The sequence below is a fragment of the Cervus elaphus genome, chromosome 9 (assembly GCF_910594005.1).
Source record: "Cervus elaphus chromosome 9, mCerEla1.1, whole genome shotgun sequence".
Classification (NCBI taxonomy): domain Eukaryota; kingdom Metazoa; phylum Chordata; class Mammalia; order Artiodactyla; family Cervidae; genus Cervus; species Cervus elaphus.
This window is the reverse complement of record NC_057823.1, coordinates 6,587,632-6,613,293: the sequence shown is the minus strand read 5'-3', so window position 1 is coordinate 6,613,293 and position 25,662 is coordinate 6,587,632. Positions and strand designations below refer to the sequence as shown.

The 25,662-nt window shown below is 56.9% G+C and overlaps 1 protein-coding gene and 1 non-coding gene across 2 annotated transcripts in view; both read left to right on the top strand.

Moving 5' to 3' along the window:
• Positions 1-25,662, top strand: part of OBSCN (obscurin, cytoskeletal calmodulin and titin-interacting RhoGEF) — a 226,880-nt gene that overhangs the window by 198,392 nt on the left and 2,826 nt on the right. The window contains exons 76-99 of the mRNA XM_043910748.1: positions 4,270-4,348; positions 4,591-4,715; positions 4,867-5,064; positions 5,933-5,965; positions 6,104-6,202; positions 6,314-6,532; positions 6,910-6,982; positions 7,256-7,323; positions 8,334-8,450; positions 8,602-8,741; positions 9,173-9,373; positions 9,477-9,559; positions 9,784-9,957; positions 10,647-10,803; positions 11,152-11,268; positions 11,351-11,515; positions 11,607-11,765; positions 11,918-12,095; positions 12,630-12,743; positions 18,562-18,729; positions 19,130-19,232; positions 19,573-19,702; positions 20,370-20,478; positions 23,557-23,599. Of these exons, the coding sequence (XP_043766683.1) occupies positions 4,270-4,348; positions 4,591-4,715; positions 4,867-5,064; positions 5,933-5,965; positions 6,104-6,202; positions 6,314-6,532; positions 6,910-6,982; positions 7,256-7,323; positions 8,334-8,450; positions 8,602-8,741; positions 9,173-9,373; positions 9,477-9,559; positions 9,784-9,957; positions 10,647-10,803; positions 11,152-11,268; positions 11,351-11,515; positions 11,607-11,765; positions 11,918-12,095; positions 12,630-12,743; positions 18,562-18,729; positions 19,130-19,232; positions 19,573-19,702; positions 20,370-20,478; positions 23,557-23,599 (3,052 nt within the window). The remainder of the gene's footprint in view (positions 1-4,269; positions 4,349-4,590; positions 4,716-4,866; positions 5,065-5,932; positions 5,966-6,103; positions 6,203-6,313; positions 6,533-6,909; positions 6,983-7,255; positions 7,324-8,333; positions 8,451-8,601; positions 8,742-9,172; positions 9,374-9,476; positions 9,560-9,783; positions 9,958-10,646; positions 10,804-11,151; positions 11,269-11,350; positions 11,516-11,606; positions 11,766-11,917; positions 12,096-12,629; positions 12,744-18,561; positions 18,730-19,129; positions 19,233-19,572; positions 19,703-20,369; positions 20,479-23,556; positions 23,600-25,662) is intronic.
• Positions 3,211-3,283, top strand: TRNAG-CCC. Its single transcript has one exon. It is a non-coding gene; the product is annotated as a tRNA-Gly (tRNA).

The following is a 25,662-nucleotide window of genomic DNA, read 5'->3' as shown; positions in this document are numbered from 1 at the left end:
TTGACAGTCTTGGCTGAATGCCTGAAAGTGTGAATTTAACCCCATTGGGAGGTGGGTATTTTGTGTTTCTGCACGTCGTCTTGAGTAATACAGTGAGTTACTTGGAAGCAGCTGGATCCTTTTGGATCTGCCTTGTGTGATTTGTTAGGTGGGGCCAAGGCAGTGCTCAGTCCAAGGCTGGTCGCCTTTGTCTGCTGAAGTAAGAGTGTTCCTGAGCACTCTACCTGATGCCCCATGAATTCTGAAAGTGCCCGGTCTGCCTGTAAACAGACACTGTTGCAGCCCTTGTGCTCCTCTGGCAGTGTCTCCTCTGGGCCTTTCAGATGGCTCTCCTGTCTGCATGTACCAATTGGTGCTCTGCTGAATCCTCAAGAGAGGGGGCCCTCTCTGCACAGCTTTCTCTTCTTGGATTTTCTGTTCCCTAGACAAAGACTGCCTTTGTCCCTCAGGACATCAGCTCTTGTTTCCTCTACTCAGAATCTGCCTGGCTCTGCTTCAGTTTCCCCTTCATGTAAACTTCAGGCAGGAAGCTGGGGCAATTATAGGGCCCACTGTTGTTTCCTGAGGCTTCCCTCAGTTCGTAAAGAATCCACCTGCATTCCTGTCTCTAATAGATCACTGTCCTTCACTTGTGTAATGCCTGTGACATGAAAACCATTCTGCTGATTCTGTACCCAGTTGTAATGTGTGGGTATTTTTTCTCCCACAAAAAGAAATTCTCTGAGACACCAGCTGAGTGTCCTATAGTTTAAGTCAATTCTGATCCCATCTTCCTGGAGATAGCATCAGATCCCGTAGGTTAAGGGCTCAGTCCCACAAAGCTGCCCCCCCCCCCCACCGCCACTTCAAATATCACCTGCAAGTCCAGATTATCACCTGTGCTTCTGGCCAATATGCTATAAATTAGAGGTTCCAGTGATTCTTTCCTTGGTTTTGATTAATTTGCTAAAGTGGTTCACAGAACTCAGAGAAACATTTTACTTACTATGTCAGCAGTTTATTATAAAAGGATATAACTTAGAAACAGCCAGATGGAAGAGATGTATAGGCCAGGCAGGTGGGAAGGGCCCAGATTGAGCTTGCCACTCTCCCCTGATCATGTGCTCACCAACAGGAAAGCTCTCTGAGCCCTATTCTTTGGGGTTTTTATGGAGGTTTCATTATACAAACACAACTGATTAAATCATTGGCCATTGGTGACTGAAGTAAATCTCCAGCCCTTCTCTCCTTCCTGGAGGTCAGGGGGTTCCCAACCTAATCCTGTGGTTGGTTACCCTAGCTTATGGAAAAATCACCACATCCTTAGGGGCTTTCAAAAAAATATCATGTCATTAATGTAAAATCCAAATCTAGCTAAAGAAACAAAAGACCTATGTATAGAAAACTATAAAACACTGATGAAAGAAATCAAAGATGACACAAATAGATGGAGAAATACACCATGTTCATGGATTGGAAGAATCAATATAGTGAAAATAACTATACTACCCAAAGCAATCTATAGATTCAATGCAATCCCTATCAAGCTACCAATGGTATTTTTCACAGAACTAGAACAAATAATTTCACAATTTGTATGGAAATACAAAAAACCTCGAATAGCCAAAGCAATCTTGAGAAAGAAGAATGGAACTGGAGGAATCAAGCTGCCTGACTTCAGACTATACTACAAAGCCACAGTCATCAAGATAGTATGGTACTGGCACAAAGACAGAAATATAGATCAATGGAACAAAATAGAAAGCCCAGAGATAAATCCACACACCTATGGACACCTTATCTTTGACAAAGGAGGCAAGAATATACAATGGAGAAAAGACAATCTCTTTAACAAGTGGTGCTGGGAAAACTGGTCATCCACTTGTAAAAGAATGAAACTAGAACCCTTTCTAACACCATACACAAAAATAAACTCAAAAAGGATTAAAGATCTAAATGTAAGACCAGAAGCTATAAAACTCCTAGAGGAAAACATAGGCAAAACACTCTCCGACATAAATCACAGCAGGATCCTCTATGACCCACCTCCCAGAATATTGGAAATAAAAGCAAAAATAAACAAATGGGACCTAATGAAACTTAAAAGCTTTTGCACAACAAAGGAAACTGTAAGCAAAGTGAAAAGACAGCCTTCAGAATGGGAGAAAATAATAGCAAATGAAGCAACTGACAATTAATCTCAAAAATATACAAGCAGCTTCTGCAGCTCAATTCCAGAAAAATAAACGACCTGATCAAAAAATGGGCCAAAGAACTAAACAGACATTTCTCCAAAGAAGACACAGATGGCTAATGAACACATGAAAAGATGCTCAACATCACTCATTATCAGAGAAATGCAAATCAATCCCATAGTGAGGTACCATCTCATGCTGGTCAGAATGGCTGCTATCAAAAAGTCTACAAACAATAAATCCTGGAGAGGGTGTGGAGAAAAAGGAACCTTACACTGTTGGTGGGAATGCAAACTAGTACAGCCGCTATAGAGAACAGTGTGGAGATTCCTTAAAAAACTGGAAATAGAACTGCCATACGACCCAGCAATCCCACTGCTGGGCGTACACACCCAGGAAACCAGAATTGAAAGAGACACGTGTACCCCAATGTTTATCACAGAACTGTTTACAATAGCCAGGACATGGAAGCAACCTAGATGTCCATCGGCAGATGAATGGATAAGAAAGCTGTGGTACATATACACAATGGAATGTTACTCAGCTATTAAAAAGAATACATTTGAATCCATTCTAATGAGGTGGATGAAACTGGAGCCTATTATCCAGAGTGAAGTAAATCAGAAAGAAAAACACCAATAAAGTATATTAATGCATATATATGGAATTACAAAGATGGTAATGATGACCCTATATGTGAGATAGCAAAAGAGACACAGATGTAAAGAACAGACTTTTGGACTCTGGACTCTGTGGGAGAAGGCAAGGGTGGGATGATCTGAGAGAATAGCATTGAAACATGTAATTATCATATGTGAAATAGATCGCCAGTCCAGGTTTGATGCATAAGACAGGGTGCTCAGGGCTGGTGCAATGGGATGACTCAAAGGGATGGGATGGGGAGGGAGGGGGGAGGGGGGTTCAGGATCGGGAACACCCATGGGTGATTCATGTGAATGTATGGCAAAACCACCACAATATTGTAATTAACCTCCAATTAAAATAAATTTTTAAAAAATCCCAGTCTCTGGGGACTTCCCTGGTGGTTCAGTGGCTAAGACTCTGTGCTCCCAATGCAGGGGGCCCGGGTTCAAACCCTGGTCAGGGAACAAGATCCCATGTGCTGTAACTAAGACCTCATGCAGTCAAATAAATAAATAAATATATATTAAAAAAAAAAAAAGAAAACCTGTTCTTTAAAAAAAAAAAAAAAAAATCCCAGTCTCTACGCCTGTCCAGTTAGGAAATTCCAAGCATGTGGGAACTCTGAGTCAGGAACAGGAGGAAGACCAAACTTCTATTTCTTATTATAAATCACTACATCACAGCCATTATTTTCTTTATTGTGTTTGTTTTCCTTTGGTTGTTTTGGGGGTGGGTATCTTATTTCAGGCTGTTATTACAGTCCCATGGGCTGGGCCACTTAAATAATAGAAGCACACTGCCTGAAGTCATGGAGACAGAAGGGTGCTGGTGAGAGTCCTCTTCCAAGTTGCCAACAGCTGTCTTCTCATGGTGTTCTCACATGGGGGAAGGGAGAAGGGGCCCCTCCTTAGAAGGGCACTAATCCCATTCATGAGGCTCCACCCTTATAAAGTCATCTAAACCTGATCACTGTGAAAAGGTCCCACCTTCAGACACCGTCATGTTAGGAGTAAGGACTTGAACATATGAATTTTGGGGGGATACAGCACTCAGACCACAGCAGAGGATAAATTTAGTCCTTACTCTTCATTGTGGCTCTAAGAGGAAACCCCAGCTGCTGGTTTTGAGACCTGTGTCACCCTTGTTCCTTACTTAGGTGGAACCAAGGAGCTAAGTTAATTGCCACTGTCTCCTATTATGAAGCCCAGTATTGATAATTTGTTGGGTCTTGATGTCAGTTACAGGCCTGGAAACATGGGTTGGTAAATAGCCTGGGGACAGGGAGGGGTCGTGGGGTAGCCGCGTCCCCCGTTCTTTCTGACTCAGAAGTGCAGAAGTGTGAGTGTCCCTGGGAAGGGATGCAGTGAGCGTCGGGTACCCTCTGGGGTGGGGCTCGTGCCTGGGAAGAAGATGAGGTGCAGGTCACTTCAGCCCCTCCCTTCATCCGCAGTGACCAGCACCGACTATGAGACTGCTGCGGACGCCACAGAGACCTCATCCTACTTCAGCGCCCAGGGCTACCTGTCCAGGTAGAGGGCCAGGCGGAGGTGGGCAGCGCCCGCTGGGCTGGTGGTCCCAGGTCCTCGCGGGGGTGGCAGTGCTGGCTTGGACTGACAGCATCCCAACCGTGGTGGCTTCAGCCAGCCCACAATACCCTCCACCCAGCACAGAGGAGAGCTCAGGAATCACCCACCCCAACCCCGGGCCCCTCCTGTCCCGGAGCCCTCACTGGTCCTCCTCAGGGCTGCCATTTCTTTGTTCTCCCTGCCAGCCGGGAGCAGGAGGGCACAGAGTCCACCTCAGAGGAGGGGCAGCTGCCCCAGGTCGTGGAGGAGTTGAAAGACCTGCAGGTGGCCCCTGGCACGCGGCTGGCCAAGTTCCAGCTCAAGGTGAAAGGTAAGCGGGAGAGGGACGGAGGGCAAGGCGCTTCCCCTGCCAAGCCACGGTTGCATGATCACCTGTGACCCCAGGCTCTCTGAGGGCCTGTGGCAGGCATGGTGCCCACTGGGCTGGGGCCCTGTGCTCACCGCTCCCCCTGTGGCCTCAGGCTACCCCACACCCCGACTCTACTGGTTCAAAGACGGGCAGCCCCTGACTGCATCCGCGCACATACGTATGTCGGACAGGAAGATGCTGCACACCCTGGAGGTTGTCTCGGTCACCGGCGAGGATGCCGGCCAGTACTCAGCGTACATCAGCAACGCCGTGGGTGCTGCTTACTCGTCTGCTCGGCTCCTGGTCCGAGGTGGGTGCCCAGCAAGGTGGCAGGGCCTGGCGTCCACACCTGGGTTGCTGTGGCAGGCCTGGAAGCCAGGACCCAGTGGTCACTGCCCCTGTGTACAGAAGCCACAGGCGGCCAGAAACTGCTTCCCAGAGAACGTGTGCCCCTGAGGGGTGAAGTGTGCGTGTGAAAGTGTTAGTCACTCAGTCACGTCCGACTCTTTGTGACCCCATGGACTGTAGTTCACCAGGCTCCTCTGGCCGTGGAATTTTTCATTCAAGAATACTGGAGGGGGTAGCCTTTCCCTTCTCCAGGGGATCGTCTCAACCCAGGGATTGAGCCCAGGTCTCCTGCACTGCAGGCAGATTCTTTACCGTCTGAGCCCCCAGGGAAACTGAGGGGGCAAGGGGCCCATGAAAACTGACTAGCTAGAAGGCTCGCTAGCTGGTGGAGTAGTCCCAGGCAAGCATGGGGCCTTCGGGAGACTCTGGGGAGGAAGAGGCACATAGTCATTTTAGAAGTAGAAGTTTGAACTTGCTTACTTTTCCAAGTCCTGAGCACGGCAAGGTGATTGCAAGTCTTACCCAAGTCTGCGCTGGTCTGGGGAGCCAACATGGCCTGTGGCTTGGCTTCAGTGTGACTTTTTGAGCAGACCTGTTCCCTGTGTTGGTGTCAGCACAGCACCCCAGAACCCTGGGCTTATATGGGGTAGCATTGCGTCTGGTCCATGGGGCCTGAGTGCGAATCCCAGGCCTGCACGGCCAGCCAGGTTTAGGAACGGTGCTGTGTGTGGGAGTGGTGGGGCCCCCTGAGACTCCCACCCTGGTAGGCAGGCCTGTTCAGGGGAGGGGGCACCTTGATGCTGTAGATCTGACTTGTGTGCTTTTTTCAGGCCCCAATGAACCAGAAGAGAAGCCAGCATTAGGTGAGCTGAATCAAGAGGGCAGAGAGAGGGAGGCCCTGGGCATAGATTCAGTGAGGGAATGTGAGGGGGAATTGTGGAATTCCCATGTGGAGTTGGGGATCCGTGTTGTTTACCGCCAAATGCCCTGTGTCTTTCCAGATGCACAGCAGCAGCTGGTGCCACCCCGGTTCCTGGAGAAATTCTCCTCCAAGAAGGTGAAAAAGGGTTCCAGCATCACTTTCTCCGTGAAGGTGGAAGGTAGGCGGTCCTGCCTCCGCGCCCCTGCTCAGGACCCTTCTAGAGAGGCTCGGGGGGGAGCCGCCCTCCTGGTGTGGGGAAGGACCGTCCAGCATGCACTCCTGCCCACAGGAAGCCCACCGCCGGCTGTGCACTGGTTGCGGGAGGAAGCGGAGCAGGGTGTGCTGTGGATCGGCCGCCACACGCCGGGCTACACGGTGGCCAGCTCTGCCCAGCAGCACAGCCTGGTCCTGCTGGACGTGGGCCGACAGCACCAGGGCACCTACACCTGCATCGCCTCCAACGCTGCCGGCCAGGCCCTCTGCTCCGCAGGCTTGCACGTCTCTGGCCGTGAGTGGGCGTGGGAGCGGGGGCGCAGTGGGCGGTGTGCAGCCTCCGAGCTCCTGGGCCAGTCCCCACCCGCTACCCTGTGGGCTCCGCTCAGCTAGACCCTCCTAGAAGCCCCCACCACCCTGAGTGGTTTCTTCCCGGGCCCTCTCAGCTCCTCGGAGGGCTGGTGAATCAAGTGCACGCTCCTTCCATTTCCTGCCACTGGTGGAGTGACTGTGGACAAGTTGGGGCAGTGGGCACAGGCTTCCTTGGGGCTCCAGGGGACAGGGCCAGGGCCCCGGTGGGTGGGCCAGGCATCACTGGCAGGGGTGCTGGCCAGAATCCGCGCTCAAGGGTGTGTGGTATCACTCTGGTGGTCCACCCTGTTCTCCCGACAGTGCCTAAGGAGGCGGGGGCCACGGAGGAGCAGCCCGAGGTGAAGGAGGCCCTCATCTCCACCTTCCTGCAGGGGTGAGTGAGGGGCTGCTCAGGAGCCGGGGGGCCAGCAGAGAGGGCCCTAGAATGTGGGCCCTGGGGGTGCAGGTCCTGGGAGTGGGGGCGGTGCTGCCACTGGGGTGGAGCCCCGTCCTGCACCCCGGCCCAGCTCTGCTCTGCTTGGGTCATGGGGCTCAGCTCCCCACTGGAGAGGAGTCCTTCCCCAGGACCGTGACTGTGGCGTCTGGCCCCACGGCCCCCAGACGCTCCTTTCTGTCAGGCTCCTCAGGGTATCTCCTCCCCCTCTAGGACCCAAGCTGTTGCTGCACAGATGTCAGAACCTGCAGCTTTTACGGACCTTTCTGGGCAGAAGAGAGGTACGGGCCGGGTGGGCACACGTCTGTGCAGGGAGGGACAGGGGCGTGTAGGAGGCTGCTCAGCGGGCCGCCCCAGGACTGTGGGGCTGCTCCGGGCTGTGTGGCCCTGGGAACACGGCTGGCCCTACTCGGGCCAGGGCTCCCTGGCCTCTTGTGGACCCAATTCTGACCTGCACAGGGCCCCAGCACCTTGGTGTGCTTTAAACTCGTTTTTTATGGAAAATACTGAGTCTGCACAGAAGTCAGGAGGAAGAAGCCATACATCCATGTGCCCACTGCCTGTGGGATCATTCTTCACCGACCTGCTTTGTTAATATCCCCACTCCTCCCTCTCCTGTGCTGCCCACCATGGGTCATCCTCATTGCCCCTTAACCCCAACACCTCCCTGACCCATCGCCCCCGCAAAGGATCCCACGTCCATCAAGGTCAACCTGAAGCTGCCAGGGTTCTGGCCTCCCAGCCCTTGAGCCACAGTTTGGGGTCCTGCCCACTGCCTTCGGTGTCCAGAACCTGTCCTCATATTACACTGCCTGGCGGGGCTCCCTCTGATCTGTGTCCCTCCCGAGCCCCTTCCCAGACCAAAGGCCAAGCAGACAACAGGAATGAAAGTGGCACAGACCCCCCCGCCTGGGGACCCCCACAGCTCCAAGCTCCAAGCCTAGCCTGACCACTTGCTCAGCTTTGCCCTCAGCTCCCCTTCACCCACCGCCCTACACCTTTGCAGGCTGCCCGCTGCCCCCAACTGTCTGCTCTCCCTCCAGCCACCTACTGCCTCCACTGCCCAGACCCTGCTTCCCCAAGTTCATGGTCCCCTAAATCACACCTTGGCTCGGATGCCTTTGAGCCAAAGAGACCCCAGTCGTGGTCAGTATGGCCTGCTTCTGGCAGTGCTGGCCCAGCTCTGTGTGTGTCGGCACCTCTGACCCCAAGCCCAGGGTGGCCTGGGTGCCTGTGTTCAGGCACGTCTGTGGTGCACACAGCTGGCTGAGCCAGGCTCTGGCCCCAACAGAGCTCCTGGCAGCAGAGGCCCGTGGCCATCTGTCCTTGGCCGAGGTGGGCACGGAGGAGTTCCTGAAGAAGCTCACTTCGCAGATCACAGAGATGGTGTCGGCCAAGATCACACAGGGTAAGGCTGGCTGATGATGGAGCAAGCTCCAGGGAAGGCTGAGACCGAGCCCCAGGCCTGGACCTTCCCCACCTGCATGCCCTGGAGACCCGTGGGGAGACGGCCAGTGGGGCAGGCCCTTTGAGGGCCTCCTGTGTCCTCTGTCCCTCAGCGAAGCTGCAGGTGCCTGGAGTTGACAGTGACGAGGAGTCAAAGACGCCGTCCGCGTCCCCCCGGCATGGCCGTTCACGCCCCTCTTCCAGCGTCCAGGAGTCGTCCTCAGAGTCCGAGGACGGGGACTCCCGGGGAGAGGTGCGTGGGCAGGCGAGGGGTGGGGGAAGCGGAGGTGAGAGCTGTGGGGGCAGGGCACAGGTCAAGCTGGTATGGGGGAGAAGGAGGTGTGGGGAACACCCCTGCGTGGCCAGCATCACCACCCTGACTCAGGACACGCCCAGCATCCCGAGACTCCTCCTGGTCCCTTTGGAGGGGGCCACCTGCACTCCTGAAAGGAGTTCCCTACCCGGAGCTGGGTAAGGCCTCTTTTAGAGCCTCAGAGAATGTCAGAATGGCTGTGTCTTCTCCACTGACTCCTGGGGACCTTGTGACCTGAGGCCTTGGGAGGCCCACTGGCCTTCTCCCAGCCCTGCTCCCCTCTGGTGTCTGCACGGGGTCCCTGGGGCCTTGGGAGACCTGGCTGGCCCCAGCCCAGGTCCGACACAGCAGCTCCTCCGTCTCACCCGCAGATCTTTGACATCTATGTGGTCACAGCTGACTACCTGCCCCTGGGGGCTGAGCAGGATGCCATCTTGCTGCGGGAGGGCCAGTACGTGGAGGTCCTGGACTCTGCCCACCCCCTGCGCTGGCTCGTGCGCACCAAACCCACCAAAAACAGCCCCTCTCGGCAGGGCTGGGTGTCCCCTGCCTACCTGGACAGGCGGCTCAAGGTAACTAGGTGGCTGGGGGGGTGGTCCTGGGGTCGCAGGTGGGAGCCTGACCCTCGAGGGGCAGGCCAGTGCTCAGGCTGCCTGTGCCTCCGTCTCTCACCAGCTGTCTCCCGAGTGGGGGCCAGCCGAGGCCCCTGAGTTCCCCGGGGAGGCTTTGTCAGAGGACGAGTACAAGACGAGGCTGAGGTGAGGGCCCCCACACAGGTGCTGTGGGAAGGTGGCTTTCTCTTGGGGAGCTCTGAGACACTAGTTTCGTGTGGCGGGGCTGCCTGGTGGGTGTGGGGGCGCCCTTCCCTCCATCATCTTGCCCGGCCCATTCTGAAAGTGGTCAGCACAGTGCGTGTGGCCTAGAAGTGCCCCGGTGAGCAGCTCAGCTCCTGGGTCTCCCCTCACGGCTGCCGCCCTGCCAGTGCCATCATCCGGGATCTGCTGAGCTCAGAGCAGTCCTTCGTGGGCGCGCTGCAGTTCCTGCAGAGCCACCACATGCAGTACCTGGACCGCTGCCCCCACGTGCCCGCAGCCGTGGCCAGCCAGAAGGCGGTCATCTTCCGAAACGTGCAGGACATCGGCCACTTCCACAGCAGGTGGGCCTCGAGGCGTTTCCTTTGGTCTGTATGTGTGTACATGCATGTATGTGTGTGCGTGCTCAGATACAGATACATGTGTGCACACACCAGTCACACGTGCACAGGACACACACACGTGGATGCTCACACTTGCACACGTGTGTCCTGGCAGGCCTGGGCCTCAGGGGAGTGGGCAGGGGTTGAAAAGAGACAGAACCTTGGATGACTTGATTGACCCATTGGTGCACTGCATCCCTGTACAAGGACACATGTGTCCCCAGGAACTCAGGCACGTGTGCCTCACTTATGCCCAGAAGTGCCTGCAGCTCACCTACCCACTGCCACCCAAGGACACAGGCATGCCCCAGAAGTGTGCGCACATTACATGCAAGTACATGTGCATACCTGCGCGCACACACACCCTTTCACGTGTAGGCATGCATGTGCATGGTACACACACGTATACATGTTCACCCTCAGACATATCGGCCCTTACATATTTACACGCCCACAAACACGTGTACTTGCGGCACACGTGAAAACGTGTGTGTCCCTCACAGCCCAGAGCACTGGCTTTCACCCATAGGTGCTCGGGCCTGGGTAGCAGCCTGTTCCTTCCCAAACCCTCAGTTTGGGGCTGGATTGTGGGTCCCGGGTGGGGGTCGTGATGTCAGCCCTCACCTGACCACAGTTCCCCTCTGTGGCAGCTTCTTACAGGAGTTGCGTAGCTGCGACACAGATGACGACGTGGCCATGTGCTTCATCAAGAACCAGGCAGCCTTCGAGAAGTATCTGGAGTTCCTGGTGGGCCGAGTGCAGGCGGAGTCGGTGATGGTCAGCACAGCTGTGCAGGAGTTCTACAAGGTGACCCTCTGCCCCCCAGCCCTGCCTCCACTCCCCAGGCCTCATGCTGGCTCCTGGCTTTTAGGTCATCTCCCCTCACCCTGCTCAGGCTCCGCTTCACCTTCCCAGGACCCCTGACCCCCAGGTTAGAAAAGCAGACAGGGTCCCCCCACCAACCCTGCTCACGTGTTAGGCGGTGACACTGGCCACCCCCTGGGTCAGCATTGGGACCCACCCGGGGAGGAGGGTCTGTGTGTGAGCATGCCAGCTCCCCTGGACCCCCAGTCCACCGGCCTTCAGACTCCGGGGGCACAGGCCCTCTGGGGGCTGCACCCTCCTGCCCTGAGCCCAGCGCTGTGGTCCCCACAGAAATACACCGAGGAGGTGCTGTCAGCCGCGGACCCCTCGCAGCCACCGCCCCCACCGCTGCAGCACTTCCTGGAGCAGCCGGTAGAGCGGGTCCAGCAGTACCAGGCCCTGCTCAAGGTAGGCCGTCCGGTCCAGGGGCTGTGGGGCCGCCTTGTGCCCAGCCACCCCAGGCCTTGCCTTGACCTGCAGTCTTCCGCAGGAGCTGATCCGCAACAAGGCGCGGAACGGCCAGAACTGCGCGCTGCTCGAGCAAGCCTACGCGGTGGTGTCGGCCCTGCCGCAGCGAGCGGAGAACCAGCTGCACGTGTCGCTCATGGAGAACTACCCCGGCACCCTGGAGGCCCTGGGCGAGCCCATCCGCCAGGTCTGGGGCTGAGGGTGCAGAGGCGGGCCCTGGGCAGGGGAGGGTGGACGCCAGGCTGGGCCTGGCTGACCTCGGCTGACTGCTCACCCAGGGCCACTTCATCGTGTGGGAGGGGGCGCCGGGCGCGCGGATGCCCTGGAAGGGCCACCATCGGCACGTCTTCCTGTTCCGCCACCACCTGGTGGTCTGCAAGCCCCGGCGGGACTCGCGCACCGACACCTTCAGCTACGTCTTCCGGAACATGATGAAGGTTGGCAGGGTGCCGGCGGAGCCTGGGTGGGCAGAGGGAGGCCGTGCAGGCTGTGCCGGCAGGGGAAGGCCAGGGGTCAGTCCTGCAAGCCTGGCCTCGGTGACCACGGCCTGCCCTGCGTCCCGGCAGTCAGCTGTGCCCTCCTCCCACAGCTGAGCAGCATCGACCTGAACGACCAGGTGGAGGGCGATGACCGAGCCTTTGAGATCTGGCACGAGCGGGAGGATTCCGTGCGCAAGTACCTGCTGCAGGCACGGACGGTCATCACCAAGAACTCCTGGGTGAAGGAGATCTGTGGCATCCAGCAGCGCCTGTCCTTGCCCATCTGGCGTGAGTGCCTGGGCTCCGGGGGCAAGGCTGGGAGGGAGGCCGAACCTTCGCCTGGGCGCCTGGCTTGAGAGCACCCGAGTCGGCAGGTCCTGAGCTCTGGGCCCTTGTCCCCACCTGGGCAAGCACAAGGGAAGATACTCAATTCTAGGGCAAGTGGCGCGCTCCACCCTTGGTTAGCCAGATGTGGTGGGGGCCTCGGGGTCCGCGCTTGGCTGCCCAGCACAGGGCAGGCAGGCTGTGTTAGGGATGTGAAGGGCCCAGCAGTCTTGGTTTTGCTTCTTCACTTAGAATGGGAGAGAGGATCCCGTTTCAACACGCCCTCCTTTCCCACAGTCCCTACCATGCTCCCCGACGTATCCTGGGCCTCTGTCCCTTCCCCTGAGTCCTGTCCATCTCCTAGTGTGGTATTGCGGATAAAGGCTCCTAAGGGGTGGTGTCTGCCACAACCATTTGTTGGTCAGGGGGCTCTGGTCCTGCCAGGTGGATACCTGAGGGAATGCGTGAGTGATTAAGGCCGTGTGTTTGTATCCCCAGGCCCCCCCGATTTTGAAGAAGAACTGGCTGACTGCACAGCTGAGCTGGGCGAGACAGTCAAGCTGGCCTGCCGTGTGACAGGCACACCCAAGCCCATTGTCAGCTGGTACAAAGGTAAGCCTTTGGGTGCTAATCCTGCAACAGGCAAGAGACACCCAGAGGGAATCAGGCTGGGCAGGGGGCCAGGGATCCAGGGTGGGGTCTGACGGAGGGCCTGGGCACAAGAGACAGGCCTCCTGTTCCGGTTGCCTGCCCCTGAATCAAAGCCAGGCACGGGGTGAGGTGAGACAGAGGTGGAGCTTGCTCCCGTGTGCGTCATGCTTTTGACACAGTGACTCTGCCCACCCCTGAATCTCGCTCATTCGTTCCCTCATTTGATCATGTTTGTGCTGAGTGCCCAGGACCATTCCAGGTGCATGGGAAATAGCAGTGACCAGGCAGGTCATCCTTGTCCATGGATAGAGGCTGGCCTTCTCAGGGAGGAGACAGATGACAAGGACATAGACAGATATGCGATATGAAGTCAGAAGTGGCATGACCAGCCAGAGAAATACGGAAGAATGAAGGGCAGACAGCTTGGAGGAACTCCCAGTGGGCAGCGAGGCTCCAGGGGAACAGGAGGCAGAGGGGAGCTGAGGCAGGCGTAGTGGGGAATGAGGCTGGAGAATGCTGGGCTTTGAGGGCCGCCGTGTGGTTCTCAGGTGTGACTCCCCTGTGTGATGGGAGCTGCAAACTCCGGGGGCCCCCAGGAACAGCTTCACTTCTGACATCAACTTCAGGACCCCAAGACCATTCTCACTGGGTACCAACTGCACACGGGGGTGTCCCACAGCCACCTTCAGGCTCAGCGATCGAATCTCAGGGGCTCCACGGAACTCAGCACAACCATGCCAGTCAGGGTTCTGGTTCACCGCAGTAAGAGGGAAGCGGTCCATGGGGTGGGATCCATGTGAGGGTCCAGGCGTGGCCCAGATGTCCCCACGGTAGAGTCGTGTGGACATGCCTGTGTCTGTCACCTCTGATGTGTCCCAGCGCAGGTAGCGTGGCCCACCAGGGACACTCCCCTGCTGAGCCTTCTTGCATCAGCTTTCTGTCGGGACCCTCACACAGACTGCCCACCTGCACGGCTGACCTCAGTCTGTGGCCCCTCTGAGGTCAAGCTGATGCCGTATGGCCTAAAGCCCCCCACCCCCACCAGCTCACAGTGTAGCCTAGACCATCTGGTGAGTCTCAAAGTCTCAGGTAAACCGTGATACTCTCACTAGCTCTCATCTGGGCTGAAAGGTAAGTCCTGCGCTCTAGTCTGGTCCCAGTAGCCGAGTCCACTCCGGGTTTTGGGGCATGGTCCCAGAGAAGTCCATCCTCCCGTCCTGCTTGTCCACAACCAGTCAGGTGCATGTGTCCACCACGGATGGCTGAGAATGGGGCTGGAGAAGATACGCAGGCCATTTTGCTGGGACATGAAAGGAGGGCCATCCCCGGCCCATGGGTAGAGCTTCAGAGCAGAGTCGGTGGATGAAGTGACTGGTTCCCCTAGCACCCTGGGGGTCTTCCTTCCGGAGCCTGTGGGGTCCTGAAGTCTGCGGAGTTCCCTGCTGTCTCACAGAACCCATGCAGTGCAACCCCACTTCCCCGCCATCCCTTCTCATACCAGACCTCTCATCTGTGACAGTGGGTTCAGAGCGACAAACCCAGTCAACAGAAGTAATTGAAAACAGGCCCCTCAGCCACCACCCTTCAGCTAGGCTGCCCTCAGGAGCGTGTGCCAGCTGGGCTGTGTCTGAGGGAAAGGGGGGTTGCACCATGCCCAAGAACAGTCAGGGCGGGATCCTGGGTTCCCAACTGTATCCAGACCATCACTGTATTTTTCATCTGGACCTTTGCCCGGTGAGCAGCTTACAGGCTTAGACTCCTCTGAGGACAGCTGTGTCTGGGGAGTAGAGGAAGCAAGGGCCAGCAGGTGGTCAGTTCACGTTGGGCAGCCCCCACGAACGACAGGTTCTCAGACTGCTGGTGGGCCAGGCGGCACACACAGCCATGTGGTGTGGCCAGAGCTGGTGGTTCACTGACCTTAAGCACCCTCACAGTTGGAGACACCCAAATGGTGAGAGACACCCATGTGCCAAGTGAGAGCGTCACCCTGGGCAGTCCCGTCTGGCATGCACCGGAACTTGGCCCCACGCGCAGCGCAGCCGCTCTGCACAGGACCCTGGGGGTCTGGGTGGGAGCCCCGTCATGCTCTCATCTTGTCTCCATGGTTCATGGACCCGAGGAGGCGTGTCTTCAGCCCACCCATCTGTAGTCTGTTAAATGTCAGACTAAATAGCCAGGGTGTTCACAACATCTCACATAACCTTTGCCAGGAAAAATAGCATCTGGCAGGAGAAGTCAGACTCACCCACCAGCAAAACATCATTCATTTGGTGGAAGTTTAAGTGTCGGGGGCAGAAGGCCACCTTCTAATTCACCCCTGGGGCAGGGAGCCCCGGTGATGGTCTTGGTCCCTGCATGCCAACAGGAAGGAAAAGCAGTTGGCCGCAGTGCCCAGGACCCCTGCCAGGAGCTGTTCGCCAGCACAGGAGACCCCATTATGGCTGTCCTGTGCTTACCAGCTGGGGCCACAGGAGCAGTGACTGCCCGCTTCCACTCTCTGTGGCTCTCCAGGGCTGCTGATTCTGGACTCGGCCTCTCCTGTTAGCTGGGCTGCTTTCACATCTCCCAGGAGGCCAGCAGCTTCCTTTCTCCTGCTGGGGTTCTGCTGGCAGTCTTGGCAAGTGACATGTTGCTGGGCTGGAACTGGTTACACGCCCCGTAGTCTGTCCACATGTAGGGCCTCGCCCCCCTCATGTGGAGCAGGGTGTTCCAAGCTGCAGACACCAGGGTCCAGAGGTGGAAGCCGTGGTCACAGCACCCTGACTTGGCCCCAAGGGGACAGTTTTCTTCTTGCTCTGTGGGAACCTTGCTCAAATCCCATCAGTGGAATCCAGACACCTGTATCCAGCAGAGCCATGAAAATCTAAGCTCTCCCCGTGCCTGCATGCCTGGCGTATCAGAGGGGCATGCTGGGCCTCCAGTCCCTCTGAGCCCAGGGAGACCGAGGCCCACTTCTGATGATTTTTCTCTTAAAGCAGCAGTAAGGGTGGAAGAGGTGGAAGGACGCAGGGGTGGAAGAAGACACACTTCTGTAGCTCAGTAATACCTAGTGTTTTGGGCTTACTCAGGTGAGGCGGCAAGATTGTCCCTACAGATCCTATCTGTTTTAGCTTCAGGGACGCCTTGACTTACCAAGCCACATTGCACTGTTCTCAGGGGCTCTGTGTCCCTTGCCTGGCATGATGGTGACATTCTGGATGGGGTCCACTTAGCAGAGGTTTCCACCGGCCCAGACCCTTTCTGGGTCTTCCCATGAGGGCTGAGTGAGGTGTCCAAGGAGGCAGGACCACCTGTCAGGAGGCATTCATATCTCTTTGGATCACCTTCTCCAGCGTGTCACCAGCATTCTAGACACCGTCCAGGTGCCATGAGTCCATGTGCCAGCTGTTGACCGTTCCCCATAGTGGTTTGTCTATGTCAGGGAGTTGTCCCAAGCCAGGGTTCGCAGCAAACACCAGGGTCCTTTCCTGTTATCTCTAAAGGAATCCTTCATGTATTTGGTGCCCAGGCCTCTCATCCCTGAGTTCTAGCCCTGCTCCTGCCTGCCTTCTGCCCCCAGGATTGGCGATGGCTTCTCCTTTGAACCCAGTGTGGGTGTGTATTTCTGTGACTGGACTCAGAAGGGCACAGAGACTTCCTGGGATTCAGCGTGGGTTCTAATGTTTGTTGGGAAGTGGGGCTGACCCAAGGTGAACCAGCAACGTCCCCGCTGTAGGGAGAGAGAATGCATCAGCCGAGGCACTTTCATCCGGGAGACTTTGAGCCCACTTCTCAGTGCTCGGCTTGGAGCTGCCTGCTCAGTCTCTCCATTCACAGGAAATAGCTGTTTCTTGCATGATGACCGTGATGTTTGGGCAGTATGTCCACCACTGATTCCCATGGACACCCCTTCCCTCAGGTCTATTAACTGGTCCGCGGGCCGCCACCTTTCTCTCTTGGAATGGTGTGTCTCTTACAGTGTCCCTTCCTTGCTGCCAAAACTGCAAATCAGAAACTGAAGGACCTGAGATATGTCTTGGCTTGCAAGCCAGCAAGCCAGTCGGCAAGCCAGTCAGCCAGCCAGATTACAAATACAAGAGACCAAGCTTGTTTGTCACAGCAAAAGCAGCAGCATTTTGCATGGGCTTCCCATGCCTTGATCTCCACATCCAGGCACCAGATGTCAGCTTCATGCAGTGAACTGTTCCACAAGAGAGGAACCCCGAGTTTTAGGAGATACTGAACTGTTTGGGGGCTGCTGGTGCATCTTCCCCTCCTTCCCTCCAAAGAGAAAAGTGACGTGCGGCCCAAGAAGGCAGTCACATGTCTCACAGGGAAGGAAGCTGAGGCCTTTGTCTCTGCTGACGTGGATGGCTCCTGGGGGAGGTTTCCAAGGAGGCAGGACCACCTGTCAGGAAGCACCTACATCTCTCTGGATCACTTTCTCCAGCGTGTCACCAGCTCCTAGACACCATCCAAGTGCCACAAGCCCACGTGCCAGCTGTTGACAGTCCCCCTTAGAGGTGTGTCTGTGTCAGGGAGTAGGTGACAGGGAACACCTGTCTGTGGGTGTCTTTGCCCAAAGAGTCTGACTGTGCAGGAATGCCTGAAGTCCAAGGAGAATTGTTTTCTGACAGCAAGATGAAGGCTGAGAATTGACCACAGATTGACAGTGGGCTTCCCTGACAGCTCAGTTGGTAAAGAAAGAATCTACCTGCCAACGCACGAGACCCTGGTTCAATTCCTGGGTCAAGAAGATCCGCTGGAGAAGGGATAGGCTACCCACTCCAGTATTCTTGGGCTTCCCTTGTGGCTCAGCTGGTAAAGAGTTCACCTGCAATTCGGGAAACCTGGGTTCGATCCCTGCATTGGGAAGATCGCCTGGAGAAGGGAAAGGCTACCTACTCCAATATTCTGGCCTGGAGAATTCCATGGACTGTATAGTCCATGGAGTTGCAAAGAGTCGCCCATGACTGGGCGATTTTCACTTTGACTGACAGTGTCACTGGTGTCCTTGCCAAGGGCTATGTTGTGTGAGGTGAAAGCCAAGAGGTGTGGTTTGGGAAAAGATGGAAAGGGAAGTTCCTGGAGACAGAGAATGAGAAGAGCTCTTTCTTGGAATTACCATGCAGGGAAATAGGGTGGCAGCTGGAAGCTTTTGGTTGGGGGGGGGGGGGTATGTTTTTAAATTGTTACGTTTCTCTGTGAATCAGATGTCAAGATGTTTTAACTTAAACAACCCTGTTCAGAACGTACAGAGCTATTGGAAAGTGTTCATCTGTGAAATTTTGCATATTTATGGAGGAAAGATTTCTTTAGTTAAAGATGCATATCTCCCCACCCCTCTCGCAGGAAGGAAATGTGGAGATGTTAGTCAGATGGGCGTTTGGATGAGGATGATTAAAGAGATGATGCTGTCTGAGTATCTGCTAGGTGGGGTCAGTACCTTGGGGGAGTTGCAGAACCACTCATAAGTTGAGGGTCTTATTATCAGAAGGAGACGTCCTCTGGTGGGTTTGGGTCCCCCAGCCTGGCCCCCGCCTCCAGCTAAGAGCTGGCCTTTTAGAGGCCACACTGTGCACAGTGAGGTCTGGGGAAGAAGGTGGTGGAGGTCAGTACCACCGCTCCATCCAGGGCTCCAGGTCAGCCTGGCCAGCTAGACCCTTGGCAGGGAGTCCACTGGCTGTTGTGTGACAGGGGTCGCTTCCTCCGCCAGACCCTGTGACTGTGACCCCCAGACAGGTCCAGCCTTTTGTCCCCGATGGTGTTCCCCCTGTGATGGCCCTCCCCCGCTTTCCAGATGGGAAGCCAGTGGAGGTGGACCCTCACCACATCCTCATTGAAGACCCCGACGGCTCGTGCGCACTCATCCTGGACAACCTGACTGGTGCTGACTCCGGCCAGTACATGTGCTTTGCAGCCAGCGCTGCTGGCAATGCTAGCACGCTGGGCAAAGTCCTGGTGCAAGGTGAGCCCTGAGGGGAAGGCCCAGGCCCCACCCTGGGCGTTGTGAAGGTATCAGCCCTGCTTGGGGGCATATGGATGGAGCTGCAGGGGTGGCTGTGAATACCTGACAAGTCTGGGAGACTGACTGGCCGGGGTGGGGTCCGGTCCATCATGGTGTCTCCCTCTGAGTCTCTGTGCCTCTGTCTGTCTACATCTCTGCCTCCACCTCCTTCTCTGTTTCTTTCTCTGTGTCCATCTCTGTTTATCTGCTTCTGTCTCTCTCTCTCTTTTTGTCTCTGTCTCCATCTCTCTGTCTCTGTTTTTCTTTCTGTGTGTCTGTCTCTGTCTCTGTGTCTCTCCGTTTCTTTCCCTCTGTCTCTCAAATCTCCCTTTCGTCTCCCCACATTCCCTGGGCCCCGCAGTCCCGCCTCGGTTTGTGAACAAGGTCCGGGCAGTGCCCTTTGTGGATGGAGAAGATGCCCAGATCACCTGCACCATCGAAGGTGCCCCATATCCTCAGATCAGGTGGGCCAGGTGGCTTGGGGGTGGGGCAGCAGGGGGTGCGTGGGCCTGCCCTGGGGCTGTCCTGCCTGCCTGAGAGGTGCGGGTGGGCAGCCTGTTAGCTGGGTCAGGGCCAGCTACTCACAGGACCGCCGCCTGTCCGCTGAGGAGTGGGTGTGAGCGGGCTGCGGTTCCGAACACGGCTCTAGCTGCTGTGACGAGGACACAGGACCGCCTGTTCTTTGGGTGGGTGGCGTCCAGGAGGGTGGGCCCCCTAAGGATACTTGGAACTAGGGGATGGGTGAGGAGAGAGTCTTGAGCATGGGCAGGAGACACACCTGACTGCACTTGGGGCTGGCTGCAGGTGGTACAAGGATGGTGCCCTGCTGACCCCTGGGGGCAAATACCAGACCCTGAGTGAGCCCCGCAGCGGCCTGCTGGTGCTGGAGATCCGGGCGGCAGGCACGGAGGACCTGGGCGTCTATGAGTGTGAGGTGAGGTTGGGGGGGGGGTGCGCCAGGGCAGGGGGTTGGGGGTCTTGTCTTGGGGAATCCCGCCTGGTCACTACCATCCATGACCACCTTGAGAGAGGAGACCCCAGGCCACTGTTGCCCACTGTCCGTGTGGAGAAGACAGGGGCAGAGGAGCAGGCCCCGGGCAGAGCCCCCTTGGTCCTCGTGACCTGGGGGCACTGGTGGAGGTCAGGGGAGGGTATGGGCTAGCCATGGCTCTTCCAGACCCCCAGCCTCCTTCGTGCTGTTGCTGCTGGCAGCCTCCAGGGAACATTGTGGTGTCTGCTCCCAAAGGCAATTCTTAGAGACGGAGGCAGACCCCAGTCAGCTCTGGACCTGTGCTGGCCACACAGTGATTTAAATGTAAATCAGTTAAAGCTAACGCTTAAGTAAAGATTCACTTCTAATTCACATAGTCTGAGCCCACGTGGCCACTGCGCTAAACAGGGCGGGTGGAGAGTGTCCCCCCATCCCAAGGAGCTCTGGTCAAGGGACACGGCACCCTCACCCATGTGGCCAGGCTCTGCGGCTCTTGAAATAGCTGCAGTGGGCCCTCCACGCCACCGCTGGCCTGTACGGCCTCAAAGAGACTGTCCGGGGCCCTGGGGAGCCACGGACTGGAGGTGAGCCCCTGCTCTGTGCCCCGCAGTTGGTGAACCGGCTGGGCTCCAAACGGAGCCGTGCGGAGCTGCTCATGCAGAGCCCCATGCTGCAGGCCCGGGAACAGCACCGCGTGGAGCGGCTCGCGGCCGTGGAAGGTGAGTGCTTCCACAGGCAGTTCAGCCTGAGCTGGACCCTCCCCCAGGCCCAGGCAGGCCCGGGAGGAGTAGAACCCTCAGCCCTTCTCAACAGAGCACACTTCTGCAGGAAGGGAAGCACGTTCAGAGGAGGGGACTCAGGGGATGGGGGGCCAGCGCTGGCGGCCCGTCCCTGACTGGAGCAGTGTATGTGGGGTCCAGAGAAGGGTGGGCTGTGAACCAGAGCCTGGGAAGGGCTGACGGGGTTGTCTGAAGGGTCGGGGGGACCTCCTAAGCCCTGCTAATAACCATTCCTAGGGGGAATAACAATGCATATGCAGGCCAGACCTGGGCCTGGAGCTGCCTGCTAGGCAGCATTCAGAGAGGTCTTACAGGATGGGTGGCAGGGGCAGCTCCACAGAAGCAGGCTGCCGGGTCCCAGCTTGGCTCCTGGGAGGAGCAGTGTCAGCGGCACGATCCTTCCGCAGAGGGCGGTCCTGGCTGAGGAAAGGACAGGGTGCTGTGGCTTGGCCTGCGCCAGGCTGGGAGGGGTCTGGGCTGCAGAATGGGCCTCACTAGGGAGCAGCATGCTCCCAGGCAGGAGGTGAAGGGTGACGGGATGCCTCCCTCCATGGCTCCAGGGTCCCAACCAGGGTGGCTGGGATGGGGAGAAGGACAGTTGGTGTCTGTTCAGTTCGGAGAGTGGCCTTCAGGGCTTGCAGGGCGGGTGACAGCCTCTGGGAGAGTTTCTCCTGGTCTGAACGCACTTACCTGGAAGGGGCTGCCAGGACAGGGACTGAGCCTCCCATCCTCGGGGGCATGCAAGCGGAAGCTACACAAAAACACCTGGGGGAGCTCTAGCTCTCACAGTAGGGGGTGGGTTGGGATCTGTGTCTTCCCAAGTCCTGAAAGTTGGCTCCTCGGATGCCTTGAGCCCCCAGATCCAGTCCCTCCCAGGGTCCAGCGTGCGGGGTCTGCTGTCTGTCTGGACTCTCACTGAGTCAGCCATCCGGTGCCAGAATCGCAGGCCTGGGTCCTTTTCCACTCTGTAGGGCCTGCCCAGAGACCCTTCCTCCCTCGTGGGCAGGGGTCCTATTCGTCAAGCCCCAAAGGGCACTGGTCGAGCCGGCTCCCACTGGAGGCCCCCACGGCATCTGCCAGCACCTCTGCCGTGCCCCTGGTGGTCTTACGTGGTGCACGGCAGGACTCAGCACCCTGTCTCGGCGGCAACAAGTGCGTCCCACGGAACTCTCACTCCACTGTCAGGATGGGCCTCTGTCTGGGCCCCGTGGACGCAGGGTCTGGAGCGGGGGCGGCGCACCTATGTCGGAAATGGCCTTGGTGCCTCACAAGGCGAGGCCAGTCTTCACAGCCCCTGGGACTGGAGCCCGCCGCCTCCTGCTTCCTAATCCTGTCCTGCTGCTTCATCATTAACCCAGTGGCTCTGCAGCCAGAACGGGCCCTGGCTCGCCCCGTGGGGTGGGGCGCTGCCCCCTTGCTTGTGAAACTGCGCAGGGCCGAGCGCCCGGCTTGGCATGGCTGTAACCCTTCCATAGTTGCCAGTACTCACTGGATCCCAGAGCCGCTCTGGTGGCAGGTCAGATGGTGAACAAAGGTGCCAGGAGTGTAGCAGCCCACAGGGGCCCTGGCCACCACCCCCAGGAGCAACAGAATGAGACCCCCGTCAGGGAGGATCAGGGCCCTGGATCGTTCACTGTTCTGTACGCAGGGGGTGGCCCACAGGCCAGAAACGGGTTGGTGTTCTCTGGGCCCAGCTTCGTCTAAAGACACAGGGCATTGTGGCAGCATCCCATCTTCTCTCCCAGTAGGCTCCCCTCTGCCCAGGAGGCTGCCTGCAGAAGCACATGCAGGCACACACATAGTCACACACATGTGCGTGCACACACATACATTACGGACACACATGTGCATGCACGCGCACACACACGCATGCATAGGAAATGTGGCACCCAAGTGCCACACAGACGCAGCTGGGACATTTAATTCATGTTTGTCTAGTTGGAAACAAGGCTAAAATAGTCACGGTCATCTGGTCATCTAAAGAAGTCCTTTTCTATGTGGCACAAAATCCCACAGACTAGGGGGCTGTGTGCCCTGGGCCACGTCACTTGACTTTTCTGAGCCTCCCCCTCAGCTTTCCCCCAGTCTGGTGAGAGGGACTGTTGAGATGTATGGGTGCTGGAAGCTGGTGGGCTGCCTGCTCGCCCGCTGATGAGGCTGGGAGGGGCATATCTGTGGCAAGCTTGACCCTGCCCAGAAGCTACAGAGGAAGAGGCTTCCAGATGGTGGGGAGTAGGTGCTGCCGGGTCCTGGATGAGTCCCGGGCTGTCTCTGGGGTGTGGGTCCCTGTCAGGAACCACAGGGCTTACCCTGCTGGCTCCAGGGAGGAGGACAGCTAGCACAATCAAGAACAGTTGAGTGTGTGGGATGCTCCTGGCTCGCTCAGAGCCCAGCACCCTGCTCAGACATCCTCAGGTTGCTCCCGGAGGGCCTGCTGTGGCCTGACGCCCAGCTTTCAGACGGGCTATCTCTAAGACTCCAGAGTATCTCTGCCCTGGAGAGAGGTCCTTTGGTCTTAGAATTTTTTGTGAACTAGGCACCAGCCCTCCACATCCCAGTTTGGCTGCCAGACACAGGCCATTCCTTTCCCCTTTGTAGACCTCAGTTTCTATGAAAAGAGGAACTTCAGGGCCTGACAAATACCCAGGGCTCCCTGGGTACATGGACTAAAGGAAGAGCTTGGATTTCTGTGTGGGCAGCCTGAACTAGGCACTTATTCTCCATAAAGTTCCCGCAAGACCCCTCGAGGGGGACAGGGCTTCCTGCCTCATGGGGGACACATGGTCACCACCACGCCTCATTCCCCAGACCCCTGGAGGAGGCACTGTCACTGTTTCAAGGGTGAAGGGCCTGGGGCTCTAAGCCGAGACATTCCTCCCGGGGGGTGCAGAGTCAAGCAGGGTTTGGAGCCAGTGTCCTAAGCGGAACGAGTTACCACACTGCCGGTCCACTCGGATAGCTCAGCCCCCAGCACTGGCTGATCTGTAACCCTCGCTATTCCGACTGTTTTCTTTGTAGTCACTGAGCAGGAGACTAAGGTCCCCAAGAAAACCGTCATCATGTAAGTGCAGGCGTGTTCCTAACCTTCCATCTGACTGCAGTGCTCCCTGCATGCCCGCTAACCTTCCCGGATCTTGCCTGTGCAGCCTGGCCCCTGGCTTGCGTGACTGCTTGCTCCCACGGCCTTTGTCCACCACACAGACCGCCAGCACTTTGCAGACACTCCCAGGGCATTCACCTCCCCTTGAGACCTTGGCTACCACATTTCAAAGCTGTCCCTTCCAGGGTCCAGGTACCCTCTCATGGCTCTGTTGTCTCAGCAGGGTTGACTTATTCTGCACGTCCCAGGGCTCACCCAGGGCGTGGACTCAGTCATACTAGTCAGGGAAGAGCAAGGCCTGAAAGTTTCCTCTCCAGTGTGCTGGAGGCAGAATGCTGCCATCTGGTATCCTAGGACCTAGAGCATTGTCCAGGGGAACTTTCTGTGATGATGGAAGTGATCTCTATTTTACACCCCACTCCAGCAGCCACTAGCTGCATGTGGCTACTGAGCCTTTGTCTAGTGTGGCTGAAGAATTGGATTTTAAAATTTATTTAATTTTAGTTAATTTGATTGTAATTAAAATAGTGTAACCTTAATGAACAGTACAGCTCTAGGGTCCTTAGAGGTCTCCAAACAGCCCTCACACTGAGAAGGTGGGGAAACTGAGGTTCAGGGGAGAGACAAGCCTTGCTCAGGGGGGCTCATGATCGGAAGCTGGCTGAGAACTCCTTTCCTTGATGCCACAGCCACTGTCCCCTTCTCCATTCTCCAGTGCCTTCAAGGCTGAGGAAAAGCCATACATATCGTTGATAATTAAATAATACAAGAGGTGCAAAGCAGTCCAGAGCTAGGTGAATGCGCAGAAGGCAGGACTGGTTTTGACCTGGATGATCTGGAAAGATTTGCAGTCGGAAATGTATGAAGTGGAAGGGTGGAAGAGCTTGCAAAAGCCAGGAGGTGATAGAAACTATGATTTCCTAAAGCCAGATGTCAGGGAGGCTGTAAGATGGGGAACCTCTTAATTCCCCCTAGGCAGAAGACCTCCTGTAGGGGCCTGCAGCTGGTAATGTTGCTGCAGAACCCATCTTCAGACATTGGGTAGGTCCTGGGTCAGTCCTTCCCTGACTTTCTCCCTTCTCCCCCAGAGCAGAGTGCGACCTCACAGTAGATGGGACTGCCTGGGGCAGAAAGAAGTCCCATCCCTGGAGGTCTGCAGCCATGCCAGAGCTCCTGCAGATCAGCTCTACATTTCATCTGTGAGGGGAGCGTTGTCATCTACGTTTTATGAATAAAAACATGAAGGAGCAGAGATGGGGCCAGGCAGCCCCACTGGGGACTCATGCATATGGGAGGCTGGACTAGGTAACTCACAAGGCGTCCTCACGTCCAGTCTTTTCCAGGCTTTTCCAGGAGGTAGTAGCCGTCACCCTGCAAGGACATGTACCCCCTCACCTGAGGAGTGGAGAGCGGCAACTGCCTGGCACCGCACCCCCCAAGGGCACAGCACACAGTGAGGAGCCACGGGTACCAGAAGGAGACAGGGCTTGGAGAGAGGCTCCTGCCACCTGGCGGCCTCCAGTGCTGTGCTGTGGGGCTCGGGGCTGGAGGCCTCCGCGTCCTCATGGGGGCAGCAGTGAGCCGAGCTCGGGGGAGCGTTTAGGAGGCGTGGGCTCACTGTCTTGCCTCAGTAAATCAGGCCACTTGAGGCCAGAAGGTGGGTCCTTGCCCAGGTTGCCCTGACATTTGGGCAGTCTCTGACTCAGGAACAAGCCTCGTGTGAAGCAGGAAGGCGGGCCTGTGGCCCTGAATAGGCTGCGTCTCCATGCCTCAGCTTCCCCACCAGTGAAGGGGGCACCGCACTTCCCCTTGACCAGGGGAGGGCCGGTGGAGGCAGGATCTGTCATCGCTCTGCACCCCGAGGCGTGGCCACACAGCTCTGTGCCCGTACCCACGAGTTAGCCAGAAGTAAAGCTCAACAAGAGAGAGACAGAGTCCTAGTCATTGCCGGCAGCTGGTAGCAGCACTGAGTTGTCACCACATGCATGCCAGATCCCTCTTCCTGAGCCCAAGGGGAAATGCAG